We start from the raw sequence: 27,800 nt of genomic DNA on the forward strand, positions 1-27,800 counted from the left end.
AATTTGATGTTATTTTAACGTACAAAAAATAGCTTTTCCTTCAAAAACAAGGACATTTCTAAATGACCCCAAACGTGTGTATGTGTGCAGCTATTAGTTCAAAGGAATCATTAAATGCTCTTTGGCTTTCTTTCATCTTAAAAATAACATTTCTCCATGCTAGTTTGTGTGTTGTGGTCCCTAGTCTATATAACATTCATCATTCACAGTCGCAGCAGCTTGTGGTTAAGAAAAATGCAAACCCCTCATCTCTGAGATAACTCTAGTTGTGCATCACAAATGGCACCCTAATCCCTATATAGTGCACTACTTTTGACCAGAGTCTATAGTGGCATTTGGGACACATTCTGGCAGGACGAGGACCACACTGCTCTTTAGCCACTTCATACCTGCGCCCTTTGTCCTAATGTTGACTCATTTTGATTGTGCCCACATTTTTAGACGTGTAGATTATTAAAAGACTTGTTGTTTACTGATTTTGATCAGATCTTGTAAGTGTAAACCGGCAAGACTGGAGAAGATCAGGACGAAGAACGCATGTAAGCGGCAGGTATAAATTGGGCTTTTGAGGCTACACACTGTAAGGCAATGGAACAGTTCATTTAAGAAGATGAAAAAATGTGGTAAGAAATCATTCTTGTAAGGTAAATTCTCTCCAATAGGAAAGAGGACCAATTTAAATAGCTGGAACACCAATGGAGATTGTCACAAAATATAGTGCTGTCTGTACTGTAGCAAATAACAACCATTGTTGCCTCCCAAACAGCACCCTAGTCCCTGTATATAGCAGAGCAATAGGGCTCTGGTCAACAGTAGTAAGGAACAGGGTGCCATTAGTGACGCATACATGTCAGCATTCACTACAGGATTTATGTACTTCAGATTTGAAAACTGATCTGCTTTTTTAGTTATTGGTCAAATGTACATGTTAAATTGGGATGATAATTAGTGGTATGCCAGTTTGCTCTCTTCCCTGAATCCTGTGCACAAAACTTTCCAAGGGGCAGAAAGAACTCTTCAGTGTCACAAGTTCATAAGTGCATTCGTAAGACACTTCATAAAGGCTATATTACACAAATCAAACAGGAGACCAGCTCCTTCAAATTAAACAATATATCATACAAAAATGTGTCCCTTTTCTTTTGTTGTTAGGGTAGAGTGCCATCAATCTATCATATAGAAATGTTTCTTTCTGGTGATCCTTGTATTATCTCGGTCAGTGGCCCAGGGATGAGGGTCCCTCTGTGTCTGTTTCAGGGGTCAAAGGGTCCACGTCACAGTCAGGGAAGATGCCAGAGGGAGGACCCTGATGGTTGTTCTGGCTGTTGATAGTGTCTAACCCCTTCTGCTCCATCTCCTCTTCTAGACTTCCAAAGCGCTCCACCACACAGTGGGCTGTGAGCCTGGCCTCTGGGTCGTGGTCCCAACACTCATTGATGGTGGCGCACAGAAGATCCATACCCTACAGTAGGGAAGAGTTGGACCAGGAAGGTTTGATTCATTGGCTATTTAGTCAATACAGAAAGTAAAAATATATATATATACACAACCGTTCAAAAGTTTTTCACATAGAAATGTCCTTGTTTTTGAAAGAAAAGCAAATTTGTCCATTAAAATAACATCAAATTGATCAGAAATACAGTGTAGACACTGTTTAATGTTGTAAATGACTATTGTAGCTGGAAACGGCTGATGTTGAATGGAATACCTACATAGGTGTACAGAGGCCCGTTATCGGCAACCATCACTCCTGTGTTCTAATGGCACGTTGTGTTAGCTAATCCAAGTTTATCATTTTAATAGACAAATTAATCATTAGAAAACCCTTTTGCAATTATGTTAGCACAGCTGAAAACGGTTGTTCTGATTAAAGAAGCAATAAAACTGGTCTTTAGACTAGTTAAGTATCTGGAGCCTCAGCATTTGTGGGTTCGATTACAGGCTCAAAATGGTCAGAAACAGAAGAACTTTCTTCTGAAACTCGTCAGTCTTGTTCTGAGAAATAAAGGCTATTCCATGAGAGAAATTGCCAAGAAACTGAAGATCTCGTACAACACTGTGTACTACTCCCTTCACAGAACAGTGTAAACTGGCTCTAACCAGAATAGAAAGAGGAATGGGAGGCCTCGTGGCACAACTGAGCAAGAGGAAAAGTACATTTGAGTGTCTAGTTTGAGAAACAGATGCCTCACAAGTCCTCAACTGCCAGCTTCATTAAATAGTACCCATCAAAACACCAGTCTCAACATCAACAGTGAAGAGGCGACTCCGGGATGCTGGCCATCTAGGCAGAGTTCCTCTCTCCAATGTCTGTGTTCTTTTGCCCATCTTAATCTTTTTATTGGCCAGTCTGAGATATGGCTTTTTTTTGCAACTCTGCCTAGAAGGCCAGCATCCTGCAGTCGCCTCTTTACTGTTGACGTTGAGACTGGTGTTTTTGCTGACCAGTTTCAGAAGAAAGTGCTTTGTTTCTGGCCATTTTGAGCCTGTAATCAAACCCACAAATGCTAATGCTCCAGATACTCAACAAGTCTAAAGAAGGACAGTTTTTTTGCTTCTTTAATCAGCACAAGAGTTTTCAGCTGTGTTATTAACATAATTGCAAAAGGGTTTTCTAATGATCAATTAGCCTTTTAAAATTATACATTTAGATTAGCTAACACAACGTGCCATTGGAACACCAGAGTGATGGTTGCTGATAATGGGCCTCTGTAGATATTCCATTAAAAATCAGCCGTTTCCAGCTACAATGGTCATTTACAGCATTAGTAATGTGGACACTGTATTTCTGAGCAATTTGATGTTATTTTAATGGACAAAAAATAGCTTTTCTTTCAAAAACAAGGACATTTCTAAGTGACCCCAAACTTTTGAACGGTAGTATATATATACATACATAGCAACCATCACTCCGGTGTTCCAATGGCACGTTGTGTTAGCTAATCCAAATGTATAATTTTCCAATTGAAAGATTAAGATGGGCAAAAGAACACAGACACTGGACAGAGGAACTCTGCCTAGATGGCCAGCATCCCGGAGTCGCCTCTTCACTGTTGATGTTGAGACTGGTGTTTTGATGGGTACTATACAGGAAGTAAACTGATGGAAGTAATATATTACTTCCATCAGTTTACTTCCTGTATTGGGTGAACTGGAATATAATTTACCCCAAATATGTTGACGGACCAATGTGATTGTAAACTGTTATCATGCAGACCGGGATTCAATTGGAAACCTCGCTATAGCACGCTTCATATTTAAACGTAATTTCCAATTGAGCCGACATCTGCAGCTCAATTGGAGCTCAATTGGAAACACGGTAACATTTCCTTCAACAGCCGCATTATCGACGAGAGCGCTCCTATTTAATACCAGCCTCAATGGGCAGAGGAGTGCTGACTTCCCAGTTCCCTCACCATGCACACACAACACAGTGTACCTGATGTGTTGTCCAGCTGGTGGGTATCTCAGGTCTGCCCCTGTCCCTCAGGACCAGGTCCCTCATGCTGTCCACACACGGCTGGTCACACACCTTAGAGCCAAAGGGCGGCTCATAACTCTTCACCTCTATGAAAATACAGGAAACACACTGTAAACGCTTTGTTATTTATCATATATTCTACACAGTCTATGTTACTTTAATCAAAGTCTGAGTTACAAACGTTTACGCCGAATCACCGTAGTAGAATAGCTTAATGTACCCCCTATGACTTCGCAGCGGGAAACCATTTCCCAGAGGACCAGGGCCATGGAGTAGACATCCATCTGTTTAAAGGCCTCCAGATCCTCCAGATTCACCCTAGATTCCAACACCTCAGGGGCCATGTAGCGAGCTGTCCCCACCTGGACAACAAGGGACAGAGACATTACAGATGTAGATTTAAATTTGATTTAAATTTGATCACCCTGTTGCAGGAGAACTGTCCTACAATGCAGGACATTTTAAACTTGTAGTTTATTTGAGGTTTAAAAATGCTTCTGAAGTTTGTAATTTCCTCTGTGAAATTTCAGACTTGATTTTCCCATTTGAAAAATGTATCAACCCTGACAGAAATGTCCATTATTTATAATCCACATAATAGTTCAAATGTCCTGTTGCATTATTATCCTGTTGTAACAAATTGGCTTACTTTAAGATCCTACATCAGTACATTAAACATCATTTTGGTCTTAGCACCGCGTTATAATACAATTTCATTCATATAGCATAGTTTTTATTTAGGGTGGCATTCAACTAGGACTCTACGATTTAATATATTGTTATTTTCTGTTAGAATTTTCACAGATACAGTAGTTGTGTCAGAAGGCAGCATGCAGGCCTACTTTATAGTTGCTGTAGTTAGAGTAGAACACTGATACCTCGTTCCATTAGCGACTACAATGAACATTACACCTGTTCCACCTTACCTGGCCACTGTTGGCAAAGTCATCCACGGTGAGGGAGAGGTCCAGCCTCAGAGCCAGACCAAAGTCACAGAGGGCACACTCTCTTCTGCTCTTCACCACGATGTTGCTGCTCTTCAGATCGCGGTGGGCAACAGGCACCTTGGGGATCCCACAGGGGGTGGTATCACTATGAAGGTGGGCCAATCCTTGAGCCACCGACCCAGCCATAGCACAAAGCTCAGCCCAGCTCAACACGTGGCCCGCCAGGAAGTCCTAAGGTGAATGGATTTATGAATAAATGAAATCTATTTTTGTGTAAAGTCGCCCTTTAGCCTTTTAAAGGCAATTTCTCCAACGTTCACAGAGATCACATTCATGGCAAATGCTGCGGATATCGGCTTAAGCGTAAATTACTTTTAGAAGTCAAATGCAATACGCTTGTTGACCACGTCACTTCGATTGGATCCTGGCCTCAATCAACTAAGCAATAACCAAAACAAAGACCAGTGGTGGAAGAAGTACCCAATTGTCAAACTTGAATAAAAGTAAAGATACCTTAATAGAAAATGATTCAAGTAAGAGTGAAAGTCACCCAGTAAAATCCTACTTGAGTAAAAGTCTAAAAGTATTTGGTTTTAAATCTACTTAAGTATCAAAAGTACATGTAATTGCTCAAATATAAGTATCAAAAGTAAAATATAAATTATTTGAAATTCCTTATATTTAAAAAAAAACAGTGTAGTGGAAATTTCACTACTGAGAGAGACTTGGACAATTATTCAAACAATCATATTTATTCAACACCGATTAATTATTGCAATAATGAAACCGTTGACCGCACACTAAGTTGTGTTGCCAAGAGCTTAACTGATAATGAAAAAACAGAGATCTTATATAGGACCTAAATGCTCAGTCAGTCATTTCTACCGTTCCCATAAGCCACCTTGGTCCACCTCCAGGTTATCTGCACAGGATGTTGTTTTACTTCCAACCCGGCTTAGTTTCACAAATGCCAGGAAGATGAGACAATGAGGCATCATTCTAAACTCTTCCAGGCTATCTCGGGTCACACACACCACATCTTGTCTATAGAATGCCAGCTTTTAGATTTTTATCACCAACTTATTGTGAGCTAATGCTATCCCTAGTAAAACCCATTTCCTTAACCAGACGCCCAGACTAACTGCAGGAAGCTAGAGTAGACACCATAAAACTCAGTATTAGCAAGCCAGTCTTATTCTTAATTAAAAATATAACCGTTTACTATTAATATCAAACCAATCAGGTAAGTATGTCATTTTTCCCTAACACCAGACAGTTTTTTACATTTACGGCTAGCCAGGGGCACACCAACACTCACACATAATTTACAAACTAAGCATTTGTGTTTAGTGAGTCCGCCAGATCAGAGGCAGGAGGGATGACCAGAGATGTTCTCTTGATAAGTGTGTGAAATGGACAATTTTTCTGTCCTGCTAAGCATTCAATTTGTAACCAGTACTTTTGGGTGTCAGGGGAAATGTATGGTACATGATTTTCCTTAGGAATGTAGTGGAGTAAAGTAAAAAATATCTAAAATATATGTACCCCCTATAAAAAATATAAATAGTAAAGTAATGTACAGATACCCTAAAAAACAACTTAAGTAGTAGTTTAAGGTATTTTTACTAAAGGACTTTACACCACTGACAAAGATAAACATACCTGCAGGTTCCCAAGGCTGTGATAGGCCATGACCAGCCAGTACTGCCTCTGAGGGGAGCCGGAGGGCCCTCGCTCCTCTGCTGTCAGGAATTTAACCACATTGTCGTGCTCCAGGTTGGCGTCAGAGAAGATGGCCCTCTCCTTACTCCAGGACACGTACTCCACAGACGGGAAGATCTTCAAATCAAATATCAAATCAAAATGTATTCAAAGTGTTATATCACATCAATAAAGACATCACACACCCTCTGAACGACCAATATAAAATGGTACAGTTCGGCCAACACTCAAAACCCCACTCTGCAGAACAAACCGGGAACGCAAATAATTTATTCCAAACAGCATCAGATTCCTAAACACAGACGGACTATAAAGCAAACCCACACTTACAGTATTCATCTACAGTGTATGTCTGTCTGAAGTTTGTCCTTTGATATGTGTTGCACATAAGTGAAGTGTTGTATGTCTTGTGTTTTTGTGTATAGACAAATTTCCCCTAAATGGACATTAAGGTATTCATTCATCCAGAACACTTTACAGAATCATATTTTTTTTTAAAGGGGAGAGGGAAAACAAATGTTGTGTACCTAATTACAACCTACTTCCTACACAGTGTACTACTTTTGACCAGAGCCCAATGGGCCCTGGTCAAAAGCAGTGCGTTACATAGGGAATATGGTGCCATTTAGGGAGAAGGAAAAGAGAGGTAAGAACCCTCACCTTCACTGCCACTGTCTCGTACAGAGAACCCATGGCCTGGTGGTGGAGCTTGGCCCGCCAAACCTCAGCGAAGCGACCCTTCCCCACCAAGGCTTCCAGCTGGATAGGCAGCTGCTCCATGTTGTGGTTGAAGTTATAGGCCTGGACAGGACACATGTCAGAGGTGGTGTCGCCATTGATGGCTGACCGCTTGCCATGGCAGTCCTCACCACTGGGGATGACGTGCCCACTAAGTCCCTCCGGGATGTCTAAGGCCTGGTGAATGAATGAATTAACTATATTTGTAGTTACAGTGCCTTGCGAAAGTATTCGGCCCCCTTGAACTTTGTGACCTTTTGCCACATTTCAGGCTTCAAACATAAAGATATAAAACTGTATTTTTTTGTGAAGAATCAACAACAAGTGGGACACAATCATGAAGTGGAACGACATTTATTGGATATTTCAAACTTTTTTTAACAAATCAAAAAGTGAAAAATTGGGCGTGCAAAATTATTCAGCCCCCTTAAGTTAATACTTTGTAGCGCCACCTTTTGCTGCGATTACAGCTGTAAGTCGCTTGGGGTATGTCTCTATCAGTTTTGCACATCGAGAGACTGAAATTTTTTCCCATTCCTCCTTGCAAAACAACTCGAGCTCAGTGAGGTTGGATGGAGAGCATTTGTGAACAGCAGTTTTCAGTTCTTTCCACAGATTCTCGATTGGATTCAGGTCTGGACTTTGACTTGGCCATTCTAACACCTGGATATGTTTATTTTTGAACCATTCCATTGTAGATTTTGCTTTATGTTTTGGATCATTGTCTTGTTGGAAGACAAATCTCTGTCCCAGTCTCAGGTCTTTTGCAGACTCCATCAGGTTTTCTTCCAGAATGGTCCTGTATTTGGCTCCATCCATCTTCCCATCAATTTTAACCATCTTCCCTGTCCCTGCTGAAGAAAAGCAGGCCCAAACCATGATGCTGCCACCACCATGTTTGACAGTGGGGATGGTGTGTTCAGGGTGATGAGCTGTGTTGCTTTTACGCCAAACATAACGTTTTGCATTGTTGCCAAAAAGTTCAATTTTGGTTTCATCTGACCAGAGCACCTTCTTCCACATGTTTGGTGTGTCTCCCAGGTGGCTTGTGGCAAACTTTAAACAACACTTTTTATGTATATCTTTAAGAAATGGCTTTCTTCTTGCCACTCTTCCATAAAGGCCAGATTTGTGCAATACACGACTGATTGTTGTCCTATGGACAGAGTCTCCCACCTCAGCTGTAGATCTCTGCAGTTCATCCAGAGTGATCATGGGCCTCTTGGCTGCATCTCTGATCAGTCTTCTCCTTGTATGAGCTGAAAGTTTGGAGGGGCGGCCAGGTCTTGGTAGATTTGCAGTGGTCTGATACTCCTTCCATTTCAATATTATTGCTTGCACAGTGCTCCTTGGGATGTTTAAAGCTTGGGAAATCTTTTTGTATCCAAATCCGGCTTTAAACTTCTTCACAACAGTATCTCGGACCTGCCTGGTGTGTTCCTTGTTCTTCATGATGCTCTCTGCACTTTTAACGGACCTCTGAGACTATCACAGTGCAGGTGCATTTATACGGAGACTTGATTACACACAGGTGGATTGTATTTATCATCATTAGTCATTTAGGTCAACATTGGATCATTCAGAGATCCTCACTGAACTTCTGGAGAGAGTTTGCTGCACTGAAAGTAAAGGGGCTGAATAATTTTGCACGCCCAATTTTTCAGTTTTTGATTTGTTAAAAAAGTTTGAAATATCCAATAAATGTCGTTCCACTTCAGGATTGTGTCCCACTTGTCGTTGATTCTTCACAAAAAATACAGTTTTATATCTTTATGTTTGAAGCCTGAAATGTGGCAAAAGTTCACAAAGTTCAAGGGGGCCGAATACTTTCGCAAGGCACTGTATGTATCAAGTCGCCTTTAGCAACCCATCCAATAGGGGATTTTAGTTGACAGCTTTTTATAAATTGCTTCCAGTTGGTTATGGGTGTGTCCCAAATAGCACCCTATTCCCTATATAGTGCACTACTTTTGACCAGGGACCTATGGGCTCTGGTCCAAAGGAGTGCACTATGTTGTTGGTAATAGGGTGCCAGTTGGGACACACAATAACCAATTGGAAGCTATTATATTTTTCAGTGTTCCACCCACCTTGTAGTGTGTGTGTTTGGGAGCCCAGTCTTTGGGCTGCTTGCTGGGCTGTTTGGTACGGTACAGGTAGAAAGCCATGGAAGCAATGATAGCCACTAAGAAGGGAGGGACCAGGCTGATCACTACCACTGGGATCACATCTTTACTCTTGAGCTTGGAAAAACCTGAGGACACAGTTAAAAACACAGTGAAGACAACATGGAATCTGATCATAGGTAAGTATACAACATTACTACTACTACTACATTTTGTAGTATTTAAAGTGCCTTCAGAAAGTATTCATACCCCTTGACTTATTCCACATCTTGTTGTTTAACAGCCTGAATTCAAAATTGATTAAATATATATTTTTTCTCTCACCCATCTACACACAATATCCTATAATGACGAAGCGAAAACATGTTTTTTTTAAATTGTGCAAATTTATTGAAAATTAAATGCAGAAATATCTTATATATTACATAAGTATTCACACCCCTTTGCTATAACACTCAAAATTGAGCTCAGGTGCATCCAATTTCCTTTGATCTTCCTTGAGCTGTCACTACAACTTGATTGGAGTCCACCTGTGGCCAATTAAATTGTTTGGACAAGATTTAGAAAAGAACACACCTGTCTATTTAGGGTCCCACAGTTGACAGTGTATGTCAAAGCAGAAATTATACCATGAAGTCCAAGGAACAGTCCGTAGATCTCCGAGTTAGGATTGTGATGAGGCATATATCTGGGGAAGGGTATAAAACAAGTTTAATCATAGTGAAGTTTCCAAAAGCACAATGGTCTCCATCACTGGGAAATGGAAAAATATATATAACTACCCACTCTGCATAGAGCTGGCCGTCTGACCAAACTGAGCAACCAGGCAAGAAGGACCTTGGTCAAGGAGGTGACCAAGAACCCAATGACTACTCTGACAGAACGACAGAGTTCCTTAGCTGATATGACAGAACCTGCCAGAAGGACAAAAGTCTCTAGAGCACTTTACCAATCTTGGCTTTATGGGAGAGTGGCCAAATGGAATCCATTCTGTGGTCTGATGAGACAAATGTAACACTTTGGCCTGAATGAGGAGCTATGTCTGGAGAAAGCCAGACACAGCTCATCACCTGTCTAACGCCATCCTTACCGTGAAGCATGGTTGTGGCAGTATCATGCTATGGGGATGCTTTTCAGCGGCAGGGACACTGGTAAGGATGAGGGAACAATGAATGGAGCCAAATACAGGCAACTTCTTGATGAGAACCTGCTTCAGAATGCAAACGACCTTAGACTGGACCCCAAGCATACAGCCAAAGCAATGCTGGAATGGCTTTGGAACAAGAATGTGAAAGTCCATGATGGTCCAGCCAAAGCCCAAACTTGAATCCCATTGAAAATCTGTGGAAATACTTGAAGATTGCTGTTCCCCCGCCGCTCCCCATCTAATTTAACAGAGCTCCAGAAAATCTTCAAGGAGGATTGGGAGAAAATCTTCAAATCCAGATGTGCAAAGCTGATACATAAGATGGCTCAAAGCTGTAATCACCACCAAAGTGCTTCTACATTGTATTGACTCAGGGGTGTGAATACTTACCGTACCAGTCAAAAGTTTGGACACACTTACTCTCATTCAAGGGTTTCTCTTTATTTTGACTATTTTCTACATTGTAGAATAATAGTGAAGACATCAAAACCATTAACTAAAACATATGGAATCATGCAGTGACCAAAAAAGTGTTTGACAAATAAAATAAAAAATATATACACCCTTTGCCTTGATGACAGCTTCGCACACTCTTGGCATTCTCTCAACCAGTTTCATGAGGTAGTCACCTGGAATGCATTTAAATTAACAGGTGTGCCTTTTTAAACGTTAATTTGTGGGTCATTGTCCTGTTGAAAAACAAATTATAGTCCCACTAAGCGCAAACCACAAGGGGTGGCATATCGCTGCAGAATGCTGTGATAGCCATGCTGGTTAAGTGTGCCTTAAATTCTAATTAAATCATAGACAGTGTCACCAGCAAGGCACCCCCACACCATCACACTTCCTCCTCCATACTTCATGGTGGGAACCACACATGCGGAGATCATCCGTTCACCTACTTTGCATCTCGCAAAGACATAGCGGTTGGAACCAAAAATCTCAAATTTGGACTCAAACCAAGGGACAGATTTACACTGGTCTAATGTCCCTTGCTTATGTTACTTGGCCCAAACAAGTCTCTTCTTATTATTGGTGTCCTTTAGAAGTGGTTTCTTTGCAGCAAATAGACCAAAAAGAACTGATTCACGCAGTCTCTTCTGAACAGTTGATGTTGAGATGTGTCTGTAACTTGAACTCTCTGAAGCAATTATTTGGGCTGCAATTTCTGAAGCTTGTAACTCTAATAAATGTATCCTCTGCAGCAGAGGTAACTCTGTGGTCTTCCTTTCCTGTGGCGGTCCTCATGAGAGCCAGTTTCATCATAGCTCTTGTTGTATTTTGCGAATGTGCCTGAAGAAACATTCCAGATTTCTTGACATTTTCCGGATGGACTGACCTTCATGTCTTAAAGTAATGATGGACTGTCAGTTCTCTTTGCTTGTTTGAGCTGGTCTTGCCATAATATTGTCTTTGTCTCTGTGATTATTGTCTTATTTCACAGTATGCCAATATGCCTTAGATAGACCTTTTGTCCACCCCCCACCCCCATACATGCGGTCACCTTACCTGGCTAAACTAATGCCTCTATTCTTTCATCTATTCTTCCACGCCCAGAAATCTGCTCCTTTTACTCTCTGTTCCGAACGCACGAGACGACCAGTTTTTATAGCCTTTAGCCATACCCTTATTCTCCTCCTCCTCTGTTCCTCTGGTGATGTAGAGTCTAACCCAGGCCCCTCAGCACCACTCCCATTCCCCAGGCATTCTCATTTGTTGACTTCTGTAACCGTAAAAGCCTTGGTTTCATGCATGTTAACATTAGAAGCCTCCTCACAAAGTTTGTTTTATTCACTGCTTTAGCACACTCTGCCAACCCGGATGTCCTAGCCGTGTCTGAATCCTGGCTTTGGAAGGCCACCAAAAATCCAGAAATTTCCATCCCTAACTATAACATTTTCCGACATGATATAACTGCCAAAGGGGGAGGAGTTGCAATCTACTGCAGAGATAGCCTGCAGAGTTCTGTCATACTATCCAAAACTATTCGAGCTTCTACTTTTAAAAATCCACCTTTCCAGAAACAAGTCTCTCACTGTTGCCGCTTGTTATAGACACCATATGTGAATTGATTGAATTGAATTGATTGAATGGATTGCCCCCCATATATCTTCAGAGTTCGTACTGTTAGGTGACCTAAATTGGGACATGCTTAATTAACACCACGGCCGTCCTACAATCTAAACTAGATGCCCTCAATCTCACACAAATTATCAAGGAACCTACCAGGTACAACCCTAAATCCATAACCTAAATCCATAACCACCCTCATAGATATCATGACCAACTTGCCCTCTAAATACACCTCTGCTGTCTTCAACCAGCAGAGGGGGCAAACTACCTGCCCTCCAGGACACCTACACCACCCGATGTCACAGGAAGGCCATAAAGATCATCAAGGACAACAACCACCCGAGCCACTGCCTGTTCACCCCGCTATCATCCAGAAGGCGAGGTCAGTGCAGGTGCATCAAAGCAGGGACCGAGAGACTGAAAAACAGCTTCTATTTCAAGGCCATCAGACTGTTAAACAGCCACCACTAACATTGAGTGGCTGCTGCCAACACACTGACTCAACTCCAGCCACTTTAATAATGAAAATGTATGGAAATTGATGTAAAAAATATATCACTAGCCACTTTAAACAATGCTACTTAATATAATGTTTACATACCCTACATTACTCATCTCATATGTATATGTATATACTGTACTCTATATCATCTACTGCATCTTTATGTAATACATGTATCACTAGCCACTTTAAACTATGCCACTTTGTTTACATACCCTACATTACTCATCTCATATGTATATACTGTACTCTGTACCATCTACTCCATCTTGCCTATGCCGTTCTGTACCATCACTCATTCATATATCTTTATGTACATATTCTTTATCCCTTTACACTTGTGTGTATAAGGTATTCATTTTGGAATTGTTAGGTTAGATTACTTGTTGGTTATTACTGCATTGTCGGAACTAGAAGCACAAGCATTTCGCTACACTCGCATTAACATCTGCTAACCATGTGTATGTGACAAATACATTTGATTTGATTTGATCTCAGCAATCACTGCCTCATTGCCTTCGTGTGTAATGGGTCCGCGGTCAAACGACCACCCCTCATCACTATCAAATGCTCCCTAAAACACTTCAGCGTGCAGGCCTTTCTAATCGACCTGCCTCGGGTATCCTGGAAGGATATTGACCTCATCCCGTCAGTAGAGGATGCCTGGTTGCTCTTTAAAAATGCTTTCCTCGCCATCTTAAATAAGCATGCCCCGTTCAAAAAATGTAGAACTAAGAACAGACACTGTAAAGTCCATGGAGAATAAGAGCACCTCCTCTCAGCTGCCCACTGCACTGAGGCTAGGTAACACTGCCACCACTGATAAATCTATGATAATCGATCATTTCAATAAGCATTTTTCTACGGCTGGCCATGCTTTCCACCTGGCTACCCCTACCCCAGCCAACAGCTCAGCACCCCTGCAGCAACTTGTCCAAGCCCCCCACTTCTCCTTCTCCTTGTCCAAGCCCCCCACTAATCCAGACAGCTGATGTTCTGAAAGAGCTGCAAAATCTGGATCCCTACATATCAGCTGGGCTAGACAATCTGGACCCTCTCTTTTTAAAATGATCCGCCAAAATTGTTGCAACCAGCCTGTTCAACCTCTCTTTCACATCATCTGAGATCCCCAAAGATTGGAAAGCTGCCGCGGTCATCCCTCTCTTCAAAGGGGGAGACACTCTAGACCCAAACTGTTATAGACCTATATCCATCCTACCCTGTCTTTCTAAAATCTTTGAACGCCAAGTTAACAAAGAGATCACCGACCATTTCGAAATCACACCGTACCTTCTAATCAAATCAAATCAAATCAAATTTTATTTGTCACATACACATGGTTAGCAGATGTTAATGCGAGTGTAGCGAAATGCTTGTGCTTCTAGTTCCGACAATGCAGTAATAACGAGCAAGTAATCTAACTAACAATTCAAAAAAAACTACTGTCATACACAGTGTAAGGGGATAAAGAATATGTACATAAGGATATATGAATGAGTGATGGTACAGAGCAGCATAGGCAAGATACAGTAGATGATATCGAGTACAGTATATACATATGAGATAAGTATGTAAACCAAGTGGCATAGTTAAAGTGGCTAGTGATACATGTATTACATAAGGATGCAGTCGATGATATAGAGTACAGTATCAACGTATGCATATGAGATGAACAATGTAGGGTAAGTAACATTATATAAGGTAGCATTGTTTAAAGTGGCTAGTGATATATTTACATCATTTCCCATCGATTCCCATGATTAAAGTGGCTGGAGTAGAGTCAGTGTCATTGACAGTGTGTTGGCAGTAGCCACTCAATGTTAGTGGTGGCTGTTTAACAGTCTGATGGCCTTGAGATAGAAGCTGTTTTTCAGTCTCTCGGTCCCAGCTTTGATGCACCTGTACTGACCTCGCCTTCTGGATGGCAGCGGGGTGAACAGGCAGTGGCTCGGGTGGTTGATGTCCTTGATGATCTTTATGGCCTTCCTGTAGCATCGGGTGGTGTAGGTGTCCTGGAGGGCAGGTAGTTTGCCCCCCGGTGATGCGTTGTGCAGACCTCACTACCCTCTGGAGAGCCTTACGGTTGAGGGCGGTGCAGTTGCCATACCAGGCGGTGATACAGCCCGCCAGGATGCTCTCGATTGTGCATCTGTAGAAGTTTGTGAGTGCTTTTGGTGACAAGCCGAATTTCTTCAGCCTCCTGAGGTTGAAGAGGCGCTGCTGCGCCTTCCTCACAATGCTGTCTGTGTGAGTGGACCAATTCAGTTTGTCTGTGATGTGTATGCCGAGGAACTTAAAACTTGCTACCCTCTCCACTACTGTTCCATCGATGTGGATGGGGGTGTTCCCTCTGCTGTTTCCTGAAGTCCACAATCATCTCCTTAGTTTTGTTGACGTTGAGTGTGAGGTTATTTTCCTGACACCACACTCCGAGGGCCCTCACCTCCTCCCTGTAGGCCGTCTCGTCGTTGTTGGTAATCAAGCCTACCACTGTTGTGTCGTCCGCAAACTTGATGATTGAGTTGGAGGCGTGCATGGCCACGCAGTCGTGGGTGAACAGGGAGTACAGGAGAGGGCTCAGAACGCACCCTTGTGGGGCCCCAGTGTTGAGGATCAGCGGGGAGGAGATGTTGTTGCCTACCCTCACCACTATGCAATCTGGTTTCCGAGCTGGTCATGGGTGCACCTCAGCCATGCTCAAGGTCCTAAACGATATCATAACCACCATCGATAAAAGACAGTACTGTGCAGCCGTCTTCATCGACCTGGCCAAGGCCTTCGACTCTGTCAATAACCGCATTCTTATCGGCAGACTCAATAGCCTTGGCTTCTCAAATGACTGCCTCGCCTGGTTCACCAACTACTTCTCAGATAGAGTTCAGTGTGTCAAATCGGAGGGCATGTTGTCCGGACCTCTGGCAGTCTCTATGGGGTGCCTTCTTTGGACAACAACCCTCCAAACAAGCTTCAATGCCATACAACTCTACTTCCGTGGCCTCCAACTGCTTTTAAATGCTAGTAAAACTAAATGCATGCTCTTTAACCGATTGCTGCCCCCACCCGCCTGCCCGAATAGCATCACTACTCTGGACGGTTCTGACTCAGAATATGTGGACAACTACAAATACCTAGGTGTCTGGTTAGACTGTAAACTCTCCTTCTAGAATCACATTAAGCATCTCCAATCCAAAATTAAATCTAAAATCGGCTTCCTATTTCGCAGCAAAGCCTCCTTCACTCATGCTTCCAAACATACCCTCGAAAAACTGACTATCCTACATGCCCTCCTCGACTTCACCGATGTCATTTACAAAATAGCCTCCAGCACTCTACTCAGCAAACTGGATGTAGTCTATCACAGTGCCATCTGTTTTGTCACCAAAGCCCCATATACTACCCACCACTGTGACCTGTATGCTCTGGTTGGCTGGCCCTCACTACATATTCGTCGCCAAACCCACTGGCTCCAGGTCATCTATAAGTCTTTGCTAGGTAAAGCCCCGCCTTATCTCAGCTCACAGGTCACCATAGCAACACCCACCCGTTGCCCGCGCTCCAGCAGGTATATTTCACTGGTCATCCCCAAAACTAACACTTACTTTGGTCACCTTTCCTTCCAGTTCTCTGCCTCCAATGACTGTAACGAATTGCAAAAATCCCTGAAGCTGGAGTCTTATATCTCGCTCTCTAACTTTAAGCATCAGCTGTCAGAACAGCTTACCGATCACTGTACCTGTACACAGCCAATCTGTAAATAGCTCAACCTGCTATCTCATCCCCATATTGTCATCCCCAGTATCTCTACTTGCATAGCATCATCTGCACATCTATCACTCCAGTGTTCATGCTAAATTGTAATTATTTCGCCTCTATGGCCTACGTATTGCCTTACCTCCCTACTCTTCTACATTTGCACACAACTGTACATAGATTTTTCTATTGTGTTATTGACTGTGCGTTTGTTTATGTGTAACTCTGTGTTGTTGCTTTTGTCGCACTGCTTGCTTTATCTAGGCCAGGTCGCAGTTGTAAATGAGAACTTGTTCTCAACTGGCCGACCTGGTGAAGTAAATAAAATATATACAAAATATGGACTTGGTCTTTTACCAAATAGGACTATATTCTGTATACCCCCGCTACTTTGTCACAACACAACTGATTGTCTCAAAAGTATTAAGGAGGAAAGAAATTCCACAAAATAACGTTTAACCAGGCAGACCTGTTAATTGAAATGCAATCCAGGTGACTACTTCATGAAGCTGGTTGAGAGAATGCCAAGAGTGTGCACAGCTGTCATCAAGGCAGAGGGTGGATACTTTGAAAAATCTCAAATATAAAATATATTTTGATTTGTTTAACACTTTTTTTGGTTACTACATGATTCCATATGTGTTATTTCATAGTTTTGATGTCTTCGCTATTATTCTACAATGTACAAAATAGAAAAAATGAACAAAAACCCTTGAATGAGTAGGTGTGTCCAAACGTTTGACTGGTACTGTATGTGAATAAGATATTTCTGTATTTCATTTTCAACAAATTTGCAAACATTTCTAAAAACATGTTTTCACTTTGTCATTGTGGGGAATTGTGTGTAGATGGGTGAAAACATTATCACATTTAATCCATCTTGAATTCAGGCTGTAACAAAATGTGGAATAAGTCAAGGGGTATGAACACTTTCTGAAGGCACTGTACATTATACATGTTTCTCCTCTTTTTATTGATAGACTAAATTGTAAATAATCCTAATTAATCGTCAAATACTTAAATAATCATAATAAAATACTTTTCAATGTAAGAAATGTCTGGTTGCACCATGTACACCACGCCTGGTTCCAGGGTAAAAAAAATAGCTTCTTACCATTGGAGCCCTTGTCGAATATGAGCTTATCGTTGCACTCGTGTTCTCCCAGGCAGCCACAGACGAACAGGACCCCGTCCTCAGAAGGATGAGGAGTCATCACACACTCGTTGGAGGAGTAGTTAGACAACATGATGTTCTCCAGGGGCTGCTGGGGCTGGTGGCATAACGTCTTCACACTCGTACTCTGGTTGTCCTTCCGCCTAGGTCACATGGAAACCCACAAACACAGGCAAGCAGACAGGCAGAGAGGCAGGCAGGCGAGCAGGCAGATGGACACACACGTGTGCAGGCCCACACATACGCGCAGGCACACACACATGCAGGCACACACACATGCAGGCACACACACACACACACAAAAGTTATTTATCAAACTAGTAAACGGAAATGGCTGAACTATTTTAGAATAGGAAAATGGGTCTGGAAGTTGCCTTTTTACTTTTGTGGTTTTGTGTGGAATTGTTATGCATTATTTGTTTGAGTGGACTGGAAGTTTTTATTTTACAAATGGTCAATCCAATCTGCTTTGTATCCTGCCTGCCAACAACACCAGTCTCAATAACGCCAGTCTCTTTCAATCCGTATGCATCCCAAATGGCACCATATTCTCTATGTAGTGCACCACTGTTAACCAGTGACCATAGGGTGCCATTGGATTAGCCAATATACTTTACAGAAACAACCACCATGGGCTAGGAGGGGCTATGAGGGCAGGAACTAAGACCAAGTATGCATACCCTAAAACATGAACTACTTTTGACCAGGGCCCATAGGAAACTATTTCTTTATTACGGTAGAGGTTTGACCACCAGGTTCCAGCATACCAGACTGAGAGTAGCAATCAAATAGAGACACAATTGACTTTGTCCGCTTCATTGCAAACATAGGAAAGCAAACTGGGTGGTTCGAGCCCTGAATGTTGATTGGCTGACAGCCGTGGTATATCAGACCGTATATCACAGGTTTGACAAAAAATGTATTTTTACTGCTCCAATTACGTTGGTAACCATTTACAAAAGCAATAAGGCACCTCGGGTGATTGTGGTATATGACCAATATAGCTGTGGTATATTGGCCATATACCACACCTCCTCAGGCCTTATTGTGTAAATATACTATACCTTGAATGGGAAGCTATATATATGTTTTTCTCTAAATGTAACTAGGCAAGCCAGTTAAGAACACATTCTTATGTACAATGACAGCCTACCAGGGAACAGTGGGTTAACTGCCATGTTCAGGGGGAGAACAACAAACATTTACCTTGTCAGCTCAGGGATTCGACCCAGCAACCTTTCAGTTACTGGCCCAACACTCTAACCACTAGGCTACCTGCCACCATTATAAGCTAAACCAGATCAACATTACTAGTTGTTGTATGTATATCTGTATGTATTTGTCCATAACGTTCTTGCTGCTTTTAATGTGAGAGGCTCATTCTTTATATAGCCTATTTCAAATAAACTTGAATTTAGGAAACCTGCACACTTACCATATAGCAACGCAGATCTCTTCACTTAGATTACAGAAGGAGGAGAGGGAACAGTTGGTGTAACACACACTGTCCTCACAGATAGGGCTGGAGTAGTCACACCACTTACACAGGCTGGTCTTGATGTGTGTGAAGGAGAGGATGGGAAGGCCTGTGGAATACACACACATGCACGCATGTAAGTGCATACACATGCGCAGGCAAGCACATACACACACGCACAATAATCAGAGGAAAGTAGTTCTGGCTCCGTATAGAATGGCTGGCACAAAACAGAACCAAAGGGCCAGGCTATACAACTTTACATGGCTCTGTGACTATAAACCAAGGCTAAACAGGTTTTCACAACATTCTTCAGAAGACAAAGTTTACTTTCAAATCAAGTTTTGAAATATCTCCAAAACCATATCGTTATCACACCGATCTGCCAAATGTTCTGCATTTTAGAGCACACACTTTTTATTGTGACAAGCCACATCAGATAGGTTTGAGGCACAGCTCTGGGGTGCATCCCAAATGACACCCTATTCTCTGGATAATGCACTACTTTTGACCACAGCCCTATGGGTCCTGATCAAAATCTGACAAAAGTAGTGCACTATAAATGGAATAGGATTCCATTTGGGACGCACCCCTGGTTTATCTAGATAAGCAAAGGGCTGGGATAGGATATCCATAATGTGTGAAGGTCTGCAGACATTGGACCAATTTGACTCTGTGCCTCATACTGTAGGCGTTTGAGGGTGCTTCCAAACCAAATTGCATGACACTGAAATGCATGATTTATTCCCCACCAGCAGTGGGTCTAACATGAACAGCCAGAGTAGAGCTTTCCCATTCCTCTGCCATAACGGTCCAGACCTCTTGGTAGAGACAATTGACATACAGGGAAGCTTTATTAGTAACTGGTTCTTATTCAAAATATTTATGTTTTATTATACATTTTTGCTTATGTACAAAGTATATAATAGATTCCAAACCTTTTTCAAATAAGTTTTTGATTGTAAATGAAACACAGTGAATATGTATTTGGCTCAGGCCTGGTTGGGCTGTGGTGCTGTGGTTTGACAGGCTCTAGAAGGCATAGTGAGTGTTTCTTCCCACACATCTTATCTGCCGTTCCCTCCCTGCTTGTGTTTCCACATAACAACAATATTAATGGTTGATTCAAGCCAGATGAGGGATTTTTATTACTCCGGGAGGGATGGTGATCTAACAAAACTACGCAAACATTAAAAGAGGCTGTACACATATTACACAAAGGCTTCCAGATGTTGGCCAATGCCAACTATCAAAATACACACACACACACACACACACACACACACACACACACACACACACACACACACACACACACACACACACACACACACACACACACACACACACACACACACACACACACACACACACACACAAAGACTAAGGAAGAGAGGGGGGAGAAAATAGAGAAGAAAATACAACTAAAAAGGCTGGGTAAGCAACAAAAAAAAGCACCCTCCACAAACGTTCAACTAATTAAAATCAGCAGTGACTGCTCCAGAAATAAATTGAAGCCAGAAGTTTCGCCTGAGCCAAGTTTGAAGCTCGGCCCCTTTGTGTCTTATGGGAAATCCAACCGCTCTGCTGCATGCTTACAACCGGGAGGCCCAGGGATGTTGGCTGCATTTATTTGGTTTTCAGTTTCAGCCTCAAGTCTCAACTAACTCTCCCTGGTTCCCTATCAGCTTACCCATAGAAATAGAATCACTACGATGGCATCCCAATACAGGTTGGTCTGAAATGGGTAGATCGTAATTGGTAGGATCTGTGATTATATTTTTATAACTACACTGACTATATTCACCACACAAAAAAACTCCAACACAGTGGAAGAGCTGAAAGGTTAATGTTTCTAAAAAGATCAAGTACATACTGTAATACATGTATATTTACCCTCTCAAATAATGTGGGTTTTAAGGAAAAATCTAAGAAAGTAGCGAGGTCTTTAAATCGAATCAGTTCTGTAAAAATGTAATGTAGTCTAAGCTCAGTAGGTTCAAATGTTTATTGAATTCTGTCTGGATCTTGTTTTTAGAAGATATGTTCAAGACATCACCAGAACATGCAACATCCTCTACATTATGTGTTGATGGTGATGTTGCTATTGTTCAAGTTAGTTTACCTAATATGGGTAAATAAAACAAGAAAACTCCCAAATCTCTTATTTTTCTCATCTGCACTCTCATTCCTTTTGTCCTTTTGGACAGAGAACCGTCCTGGTGTCATTGTAAAGTCCATGTTTGTGCAAAGTTAGCTTTACATTAGAAAAATCTTAGTTCAAACAGTATACTCTTTATATATCCCTTATGTTACCAGGTAAGTTGACTGAGAACACATTCTCATTTGCAGCAACGACCTGGGAGAGGAGGGGGATTAATGAGCCAATTGTAAACTAAGGATTATTAGGTGACCATGATGGTTTGAGGGCCAGATTTGGAATTTAGCCAAGACACCGGGGTTAACACCCCTACTCTTACAATAAGTGCCATGGGATCTTTAATGACCTCAGAGAGTCAGGACACCCGTTTAACGTCCCATCCAAAAGACAGCACCCTACAAAGGGCAGTGTCCCCAATCACTGCCCTGGGATATTGGGATATTTCTTTAGACCAGAGGAAAGAGTGCCTCCTACTGGCCCTCCAACACCACTTCCAGCAGCATCTGGTCTCCCATCCAGGAACTGACCAGAACCAATCCTGCTTAGCTTCAGAAGCAAGCCAGCAGTGGTATGCAGGGTGGTATGCTGCTGGTTTTACTTTGTAAGTGACATACTCACTGAGCCCCACATCGAGCAAAGTAACCAAACCAGGCCATTAGTTGGCCCGTTCCACACCAACCAATCTCCCCATTATTAATGCAGCATGCTGAAATCCCACTCCACAGGACTCAAAAGGAAAGCATTTCCTGATTAAATAGACAAGAGCACAATTAAATTACCTAGGGCTACTGCACATATATCCCTTTGAGCGATCCCGCCTAGTCTTAAACAATAAATAGGGTTTCCTCTATCATAATCGCTCCTCTTTCACCCCAGCTGCCAAACTAACTCTGATTCAGATGACCATCCTACCCACGCTAGATTACAGAGACATCATTTATAGATTGGTAGGTAAGGGTGCTCTTGAGCGGCTAGATGTTCTTTACCATTCGGCCATCAGATTTGCCACCAATGCTCCTTATAGGACACGTCACTGCACTCTATACTCCTCTGTAAACTGGTCATCTCTTGTATATCTGTCGCAAGACCCACTGATTGATGCTTATTTATGAAACCCTCTTAGGCCTCACTCCCCCCTATCTGAGATCTCTACTGCAGCCCTCATCCTCCACACACAACACCCGTTCTGCCAGTCACACTCTGTTAAAGGTCCCAAAAGCACACACATCTCTGGGTCGCTCCTGTTTCCAATTTGCTGCAGCTAGCGACTGGAACAAGCTGCAACAAACACTCAAACTGGACAGTTTAATCTCAATCTCTTAATTTAAAGACTCAATCATGGACACTCTTACTGACAGCTGTGGCTGCTTTGTGTGATGTATTGTTGTCTCTACCGTCTTGCCCTTTGTGCTGTTGTTTGTGCCTAATGTTTGTACCATGTTTTGTGCTGCTACCATGTTGTTGTTATGTTGTGTTGCTACCATGTAGTGTTGTCATGTGTTGCTGCCTTGCTATGTTGTTGTCTTAGGTCCCTCTTTATGTAGTGTTGTGATGTCTCTCTTGTTGTGATGCGTGTTTTGTCCTATATTTATATTGTATTTATTTAGTATTTTTAATCCCAAGCCCTCGTCCCCACAGGAGGCCTTTGACTTTTGGTAGGCCATCATTGTAAATAAGAATGTGTTCTTAACTGACTTGCCTAGTTAAATAAAGGTTCAATTTTAAAAAATCTAGTGGTTAAGAGCTTTGGGCCAGTAACCGAAAGGTCGTTGGTTTGAATCCCCAAGCCGACTAGCTGAAAAATCTGTTGACGTGCCTTTGAGTAAGACACTTAACCCTAATTGCTTCTGTAAGGCGCTCTGGATAAGAGCGTCTACTAAATGACAAAAGAAATGTTTTAACAAATGTAAATAAACTGTACACAACCAGATATTAGTTCTAACAATCAAATTATGTGATTTAGTCCAGTCTTAAAGCTGGACCTCAAGCATAACACAATCAATGTGTCAATATTCATAACATTAAAAAAACATGAGATAAGAAGATTGCATTAGATACAGTGCATTCAGAAATTATTCAGAACCCTTGATTTTTCCACATTTTGTTACATTACAGCCCTATTCTAAAATGTATAACATATTTTTTCCCCTCATCAATCTACACACAATACCCCCATAATGAAAGAGCAAAAACAAGTTTTTAGACATTTGCAAATGTAATAAAAAACAACAGAAATAACTTATTTACATAAGCATTCAGACCCTTTGCTTTGAGACTCAAAATTGAGCTCAGGTGCATCCTACAACTTGATTGGAGTCCACTGTGCTAAATTCAATGGATTGGACATGATTTGGAAAGGCACACACCTGTCTATATGAGGTCCCACAGTTAACAGTGCATCACTCTTAAATGGAAGAAGTTTGGAACCACCAAGACTCTTCCTAGAGCTGGCCCCCCAGCCAAACTGAGCAATTGGAGGAGAAGGGCCTTGGTCAGCGAGGTGACTCTGATAGAGCTCCAGAATTCCTTTGTGGAGGTGGAAGAACCTTCAAAAAGGACAACCATCTCTGCAGCACTCCACCAATCAGGCCTTTATGGTAGAGTGGCCAGACGGAAGCCACTCCTCAGTAAAAGGCACATGACAGCCCGCTTGGAGTTTGCCAAAAGGCACCTAATGGACTCTCAGACCATGAGAAACAAGATTCTCTGGTCTAACGAAACCAAGATTGAACTCTTTGGCCTGAATGCCCAGAATCACGTCTGGAGGAAACCTGGCACCATCCCTACGGTGAAACATGGTGGTGGCAGCATCATGTTGTGCGGATGTTGTTTAGCGGCAGGAACTAGGAGACTAGTCAGGATTGAGGGAAAGATAAATGGCGCAAAGTACAGAGAGATCCTTGATGAAAACCTTCTCCAGAGTGCTCAGGACCTCAGGTTGGGGCAAACGTTCAACTTCCAAAAGGACAACGACCCTAAGCACACAGCCAATACAATGCAGGAGTGGCTTTGGAATAAGTCTTTGAATGTCCTTGAGTGGCTCAGCCAGAGCCCGGACTTGAACCTGATCGAACATCATCGAACATCCAACCTGACAGAGCTTGGGAGGATTTTCAGAGAAGAATGGGAGAAGCTACCCAGTTGTGCCAAGCTTGTAGCATCATACCCAAGACGACTCAAGGCTGTAATCACTGCCAAAGGTGCTTCAACAAAGTACTGTGTAAAGGATCTGAATACTTATGTAAAAAATATACACAACCATTCAAAAGTTTGTGGTCACTTAGAAATGTCCTTGTTTTTGAAAGAAAAGCACATTTTGTTGTCCATTAAAATAATATCAAATTGATCAGAAATACAGTGTAGATATTGTTAATGTTGTTAATGACTCTTGTAGCTAGAACCGGCTGATTATTCATTTTTAATGGAATATCTACATAGGCGTGCAGAGGCCCATTATCAGCAACCACCACTCCTGTGTTCCAATGCACGTTGTGTTAGCTAATCCAAGTTTATCATTTTAAAAGGCTAATTTATAATTAGAAAACCCTTTTGCAATTATGTTAGCACAGCTGAAAACTGTTGAACTGATTAAATAAGCAATAAAACGGGCCTTCTTTAGACTAGTTGAGTATCTGGAGCATCAGCATTTATGGGTTTGATTACAGGCTCAAAATGGCCAGAAACAAAGCACTTTCTTCTGAAACTCGTCAGTCTAATCTTGTTCTGAGAAATGAAGGCTATTCCATGAGAGAAATATCCAAGAAACTGAAGATCTCGTACAGCGCTGTGTACTACTCCCTTCACAGAACAGCGCAAACTGTCTCTAACCAGAATAGAAAGAGGAGTGAGAGGCCCCGGTGCACAAATGAGCAAGAGGACAAGTATATTAGGATGTCTAGTTTGAGAAACAGACGCCTCACAAGTCCTCAACTGGCAGCTTCATGAAATAGTGCCCGCAAAACACCAGTCTCAACGTCAACAGTGAAGAGGCAGGATGCTGGCCTTCTAGGCAGAGTTGCAAAGAAAAATCCATATCTCAGACTGGCCAATAAAAAGAAAAGATTAAGATGGACAAAAGAACACTGGATAGAGGAACTCTGCCTAGAAGGCCAGAATAAGGCTGTAACGTAACAAAAAAGTAAAGGTGTCTGAATACTTTCCGAGTGCATTGTACCTAAGATGATTCCAAGTGAATCATCTTATTGTAACCTAAAGGTTAGTCAAAGGATGAGAATAAGCCACTAAATTAAGAGGAGTGGCCAGAGGTAAAATTGGGGGCATAGTATTCTCTCTTGTTATAGCTACAGGCTATTTTCTCATACTCAACAATGAAAAGCCACTGTATGTGTTGTGAATCGGTTGAATCGTTCTTTGCTCCTCCATGAGTGCAATGCCACCCTTGCCAACCAAAGTAGAAAAATATTTTTTTCCTAAATGACACCCTATTCACTATGTAGTGCACTGCTTTTGAACAGGGTGTATGGCGCTCTGGTCAAATGTTGTGCACTCTATACGGAATAGGGTGCCATTTGGGACACATGCAGAGGCTAGCAGAACACACAGGGGTCCGTTTGTGTCCCCAGTGGCCATCGCAAGCTGGGCACATAGAGAAGGAGGAGGGGGTAGGAGGAGAAGAAGGGGCATTTTTCCATCTTACTTTTGCCTGCTTATGTCATCACAATCTTGTCATTGTGGGCTGATAATGGATAATGGAAGGTCAGGCTAGAGAACACAACACAAAGCTCATCATGTCATGGCACTCATTGTGCTCTGTGTCACTTTGCTCCCTCCATATCACCGAATATCACTTGTAAGTAGTAAGTATGCAACTTATGTCCCCAAGAAGGCAAACCCTGAAAATAGGTAATGTGAGAAGTTACATAATTCACAAGAAGACTTGCTCAACTCTTACTAAGTTCTGTATCATGAATATCAATGAGTTTTAAGTTGCTTCTATAGCCCAGGAGTAATCTTCATAAGATGCGAGTAGAACACCATTACCTCTATAGTACTTACAGTAGGCTACATGACCTCCGAACACCTCCTCAACATCTTGTCCCTTTGATTTCTCAATATCACTTGTAAGCAGTAAGTGTGCAACTTTTTAAGTCCTCAAAAGAACACACTGAAAATGGGTCAAGTGAGGAGTTTCCCCACTTCTTCTACAGTAACAATGCCTACAGAGTGTACTTGAGCTACAAACTCCTCCTCAATCTATATCAGTGCTTCCAATCTTGTATTCCTTGAGGAGGAGTGCCCCTATTTGCATGCAGCAGGGATAATTGAGCCTCAGAATCAATTTCCTGTTTGGAAATTTTCATTATAGATGGCAGCAGTAACATTTTTTGATGTGGTCGCATCACATCACAGTTCTATTGTATTTTTTCACTATCACAACTACTGAGACCGGGTCTAATAAACTTGTCACAGTTACATTGATGTAGTGATCAAGCCAGGGTTGTTTATTTTTATGTCCTTAAATAAAATAACCCTAATGTTTGTGAGTTGTTGTTATAGCTTATTGACTTCATATTCAAATAAAATCTGAAATTATTGCGGGAAATTGTTTGAGACAAATGTTAGTTAGTTTAGTTTACTTAAACAATACATGATTTCAAGTGAAATTCTATTAAACATTCAAAGTCTGCTGATAATAATTCAAACAGGCATAGCTAAATGACTGTCAAAGTGTCATAAATGTTTTTCACCAGGTTGGATGACTTGGATCATGGTTTTACAATGCAGTCATTTCAATTTGATTATGTGCCTCCAGAGGTTCCCGAGGACTATTTCTATTGATTTAGTTTAGTTGACTGCCAGGAAATCCTTTAGTTGGACAGTAACTGTTAAAGCACATACAAATGCTATGTTACATGTTGTAAAACTACTGGTTTAATGAATCGCATAGCTAAGGTAAATACAAAAATAGATTTAAACAAATTAACAAAGGGAAAGGAAGAAATCATATATAACGTGACAGTTTATTATCAATTAAATCCGATATTCCATCACATATCTGATATTGAGAAAATAACACCTATGTCACTTTTCCACTGAAGAAACGTATTCTTGTCATATTTCAGAAATAGAGTAATTTTGAGAGTCTGTTTTACACGGCCAGATCCTCCTTTGAATAAACATTTGATCCTCCTCCCCCTTCACAACTTCACGAAATTGAAGAAACAATGGACACTGAACACTTTTAACGAATAAAAAAATACTTACAGAAAGACAGAAGAACAATATTCACTGCCGAGAATCTCCAGCACCCCATAATCTTAACATATAAAATGTAAACCCGGTCAAAACGTCGTGGTCGAACTGTATCTTTCTATGTATTTGAGAATGTGAGTAGTGAGCTTATTGAAGCTGTATTCAGTGAAACAACTGGTTGGGCTTGGGGCTTTTGGCTGGAGTTCCGTGTAGGCAGATCCAGATGTTTTTCATCCAGCTGTGTTAAGGGACCCGCCCAGGAATTGAACTTGATAAATATCGGATCCAA

General features: G+C 41.7%; 1 protein-coding gene across 2 annotated transcripts; it reads right to left on the bottom strand.

Annotated features, from left to right (window-relative positions):
* On the bottom strand, positions 1-27,719 carry LOC112225563 (TGF-beta receptor type-2). 2 transcript variants are annotated; one of them, XM_024389618.2, is made up of 10 exons: positions 27,524-27,719; positions 19,096-19,246; positions 17,601-17,803; positions 8,979-9,142; positions 6,811-6,951; positions 6,091-6,267; positions 4,408-4,659; positions 3,702-3,843; positions 3,440-3,567; positions 1-1,462 (listed from the first exon to the last, which is right to left on the bottom strand). In XM_024389618.2, exons 1-10 carry the CDS (start codon positions 27,570-27,572, stop codon positions 1,217-1,219), a joined length of 1,653 nt encoding a protein of 550 aa, XP_024245386.1. In that variant the 5' UTR covers positions 27,573-27,719; the 3' UTR covers positions 1-1,216. The 2 variants fall into 2 exon arrangements, with proteins under 2 accessions (XP_024245386.1, XP_024245385.1); XM_024389617.2 differs by having other exon boundaries at positions 6,811-7,065.
* Between the last annotated feature and the right edge of the window lie 81 nt (positions 27,720-27,800).

The sequence above is a fragment of the Oncorhynchus tshawytscha genome, linkage group LG26 (genome assembly GCF_018296145.1).
Source record: "Oncorhynchus tshawytscha isolate Ot180627B linkage group LG26, Otsh_v2.0, whole genome shotgun sequence".
Lineage (NCBI taxonomy): Eukaryota > Metazoa > Chordata > Actinopteri > Salmoniformes > Salmonidae > Oncorhynchus > Oncorhynchus tshawytscha.

Coding starts and splice junctions, on each gene's coding strand:
- LOC112225563 (XM_024389617.2), bottom strand. CDS start 27,572: ATGGGGTGCTGGAGATTCTCGGCAGTGAATATTGTTCTTCTGTCTTTC. Junction 19,247..27,523: donor TATTGTTCTTCTGTCTTTCT/GTAAGTATTTTT, acceptor TGTATTCCACAG/GCCTTCCCATCCTCTCCTTC. Junction 1,463..3,439: donor CCAGCTGGACAACACATCAG/GTACACTGTGTT, acceptor TCCCTACTGTAG/GGTATGGATCTTCTGTGCGC.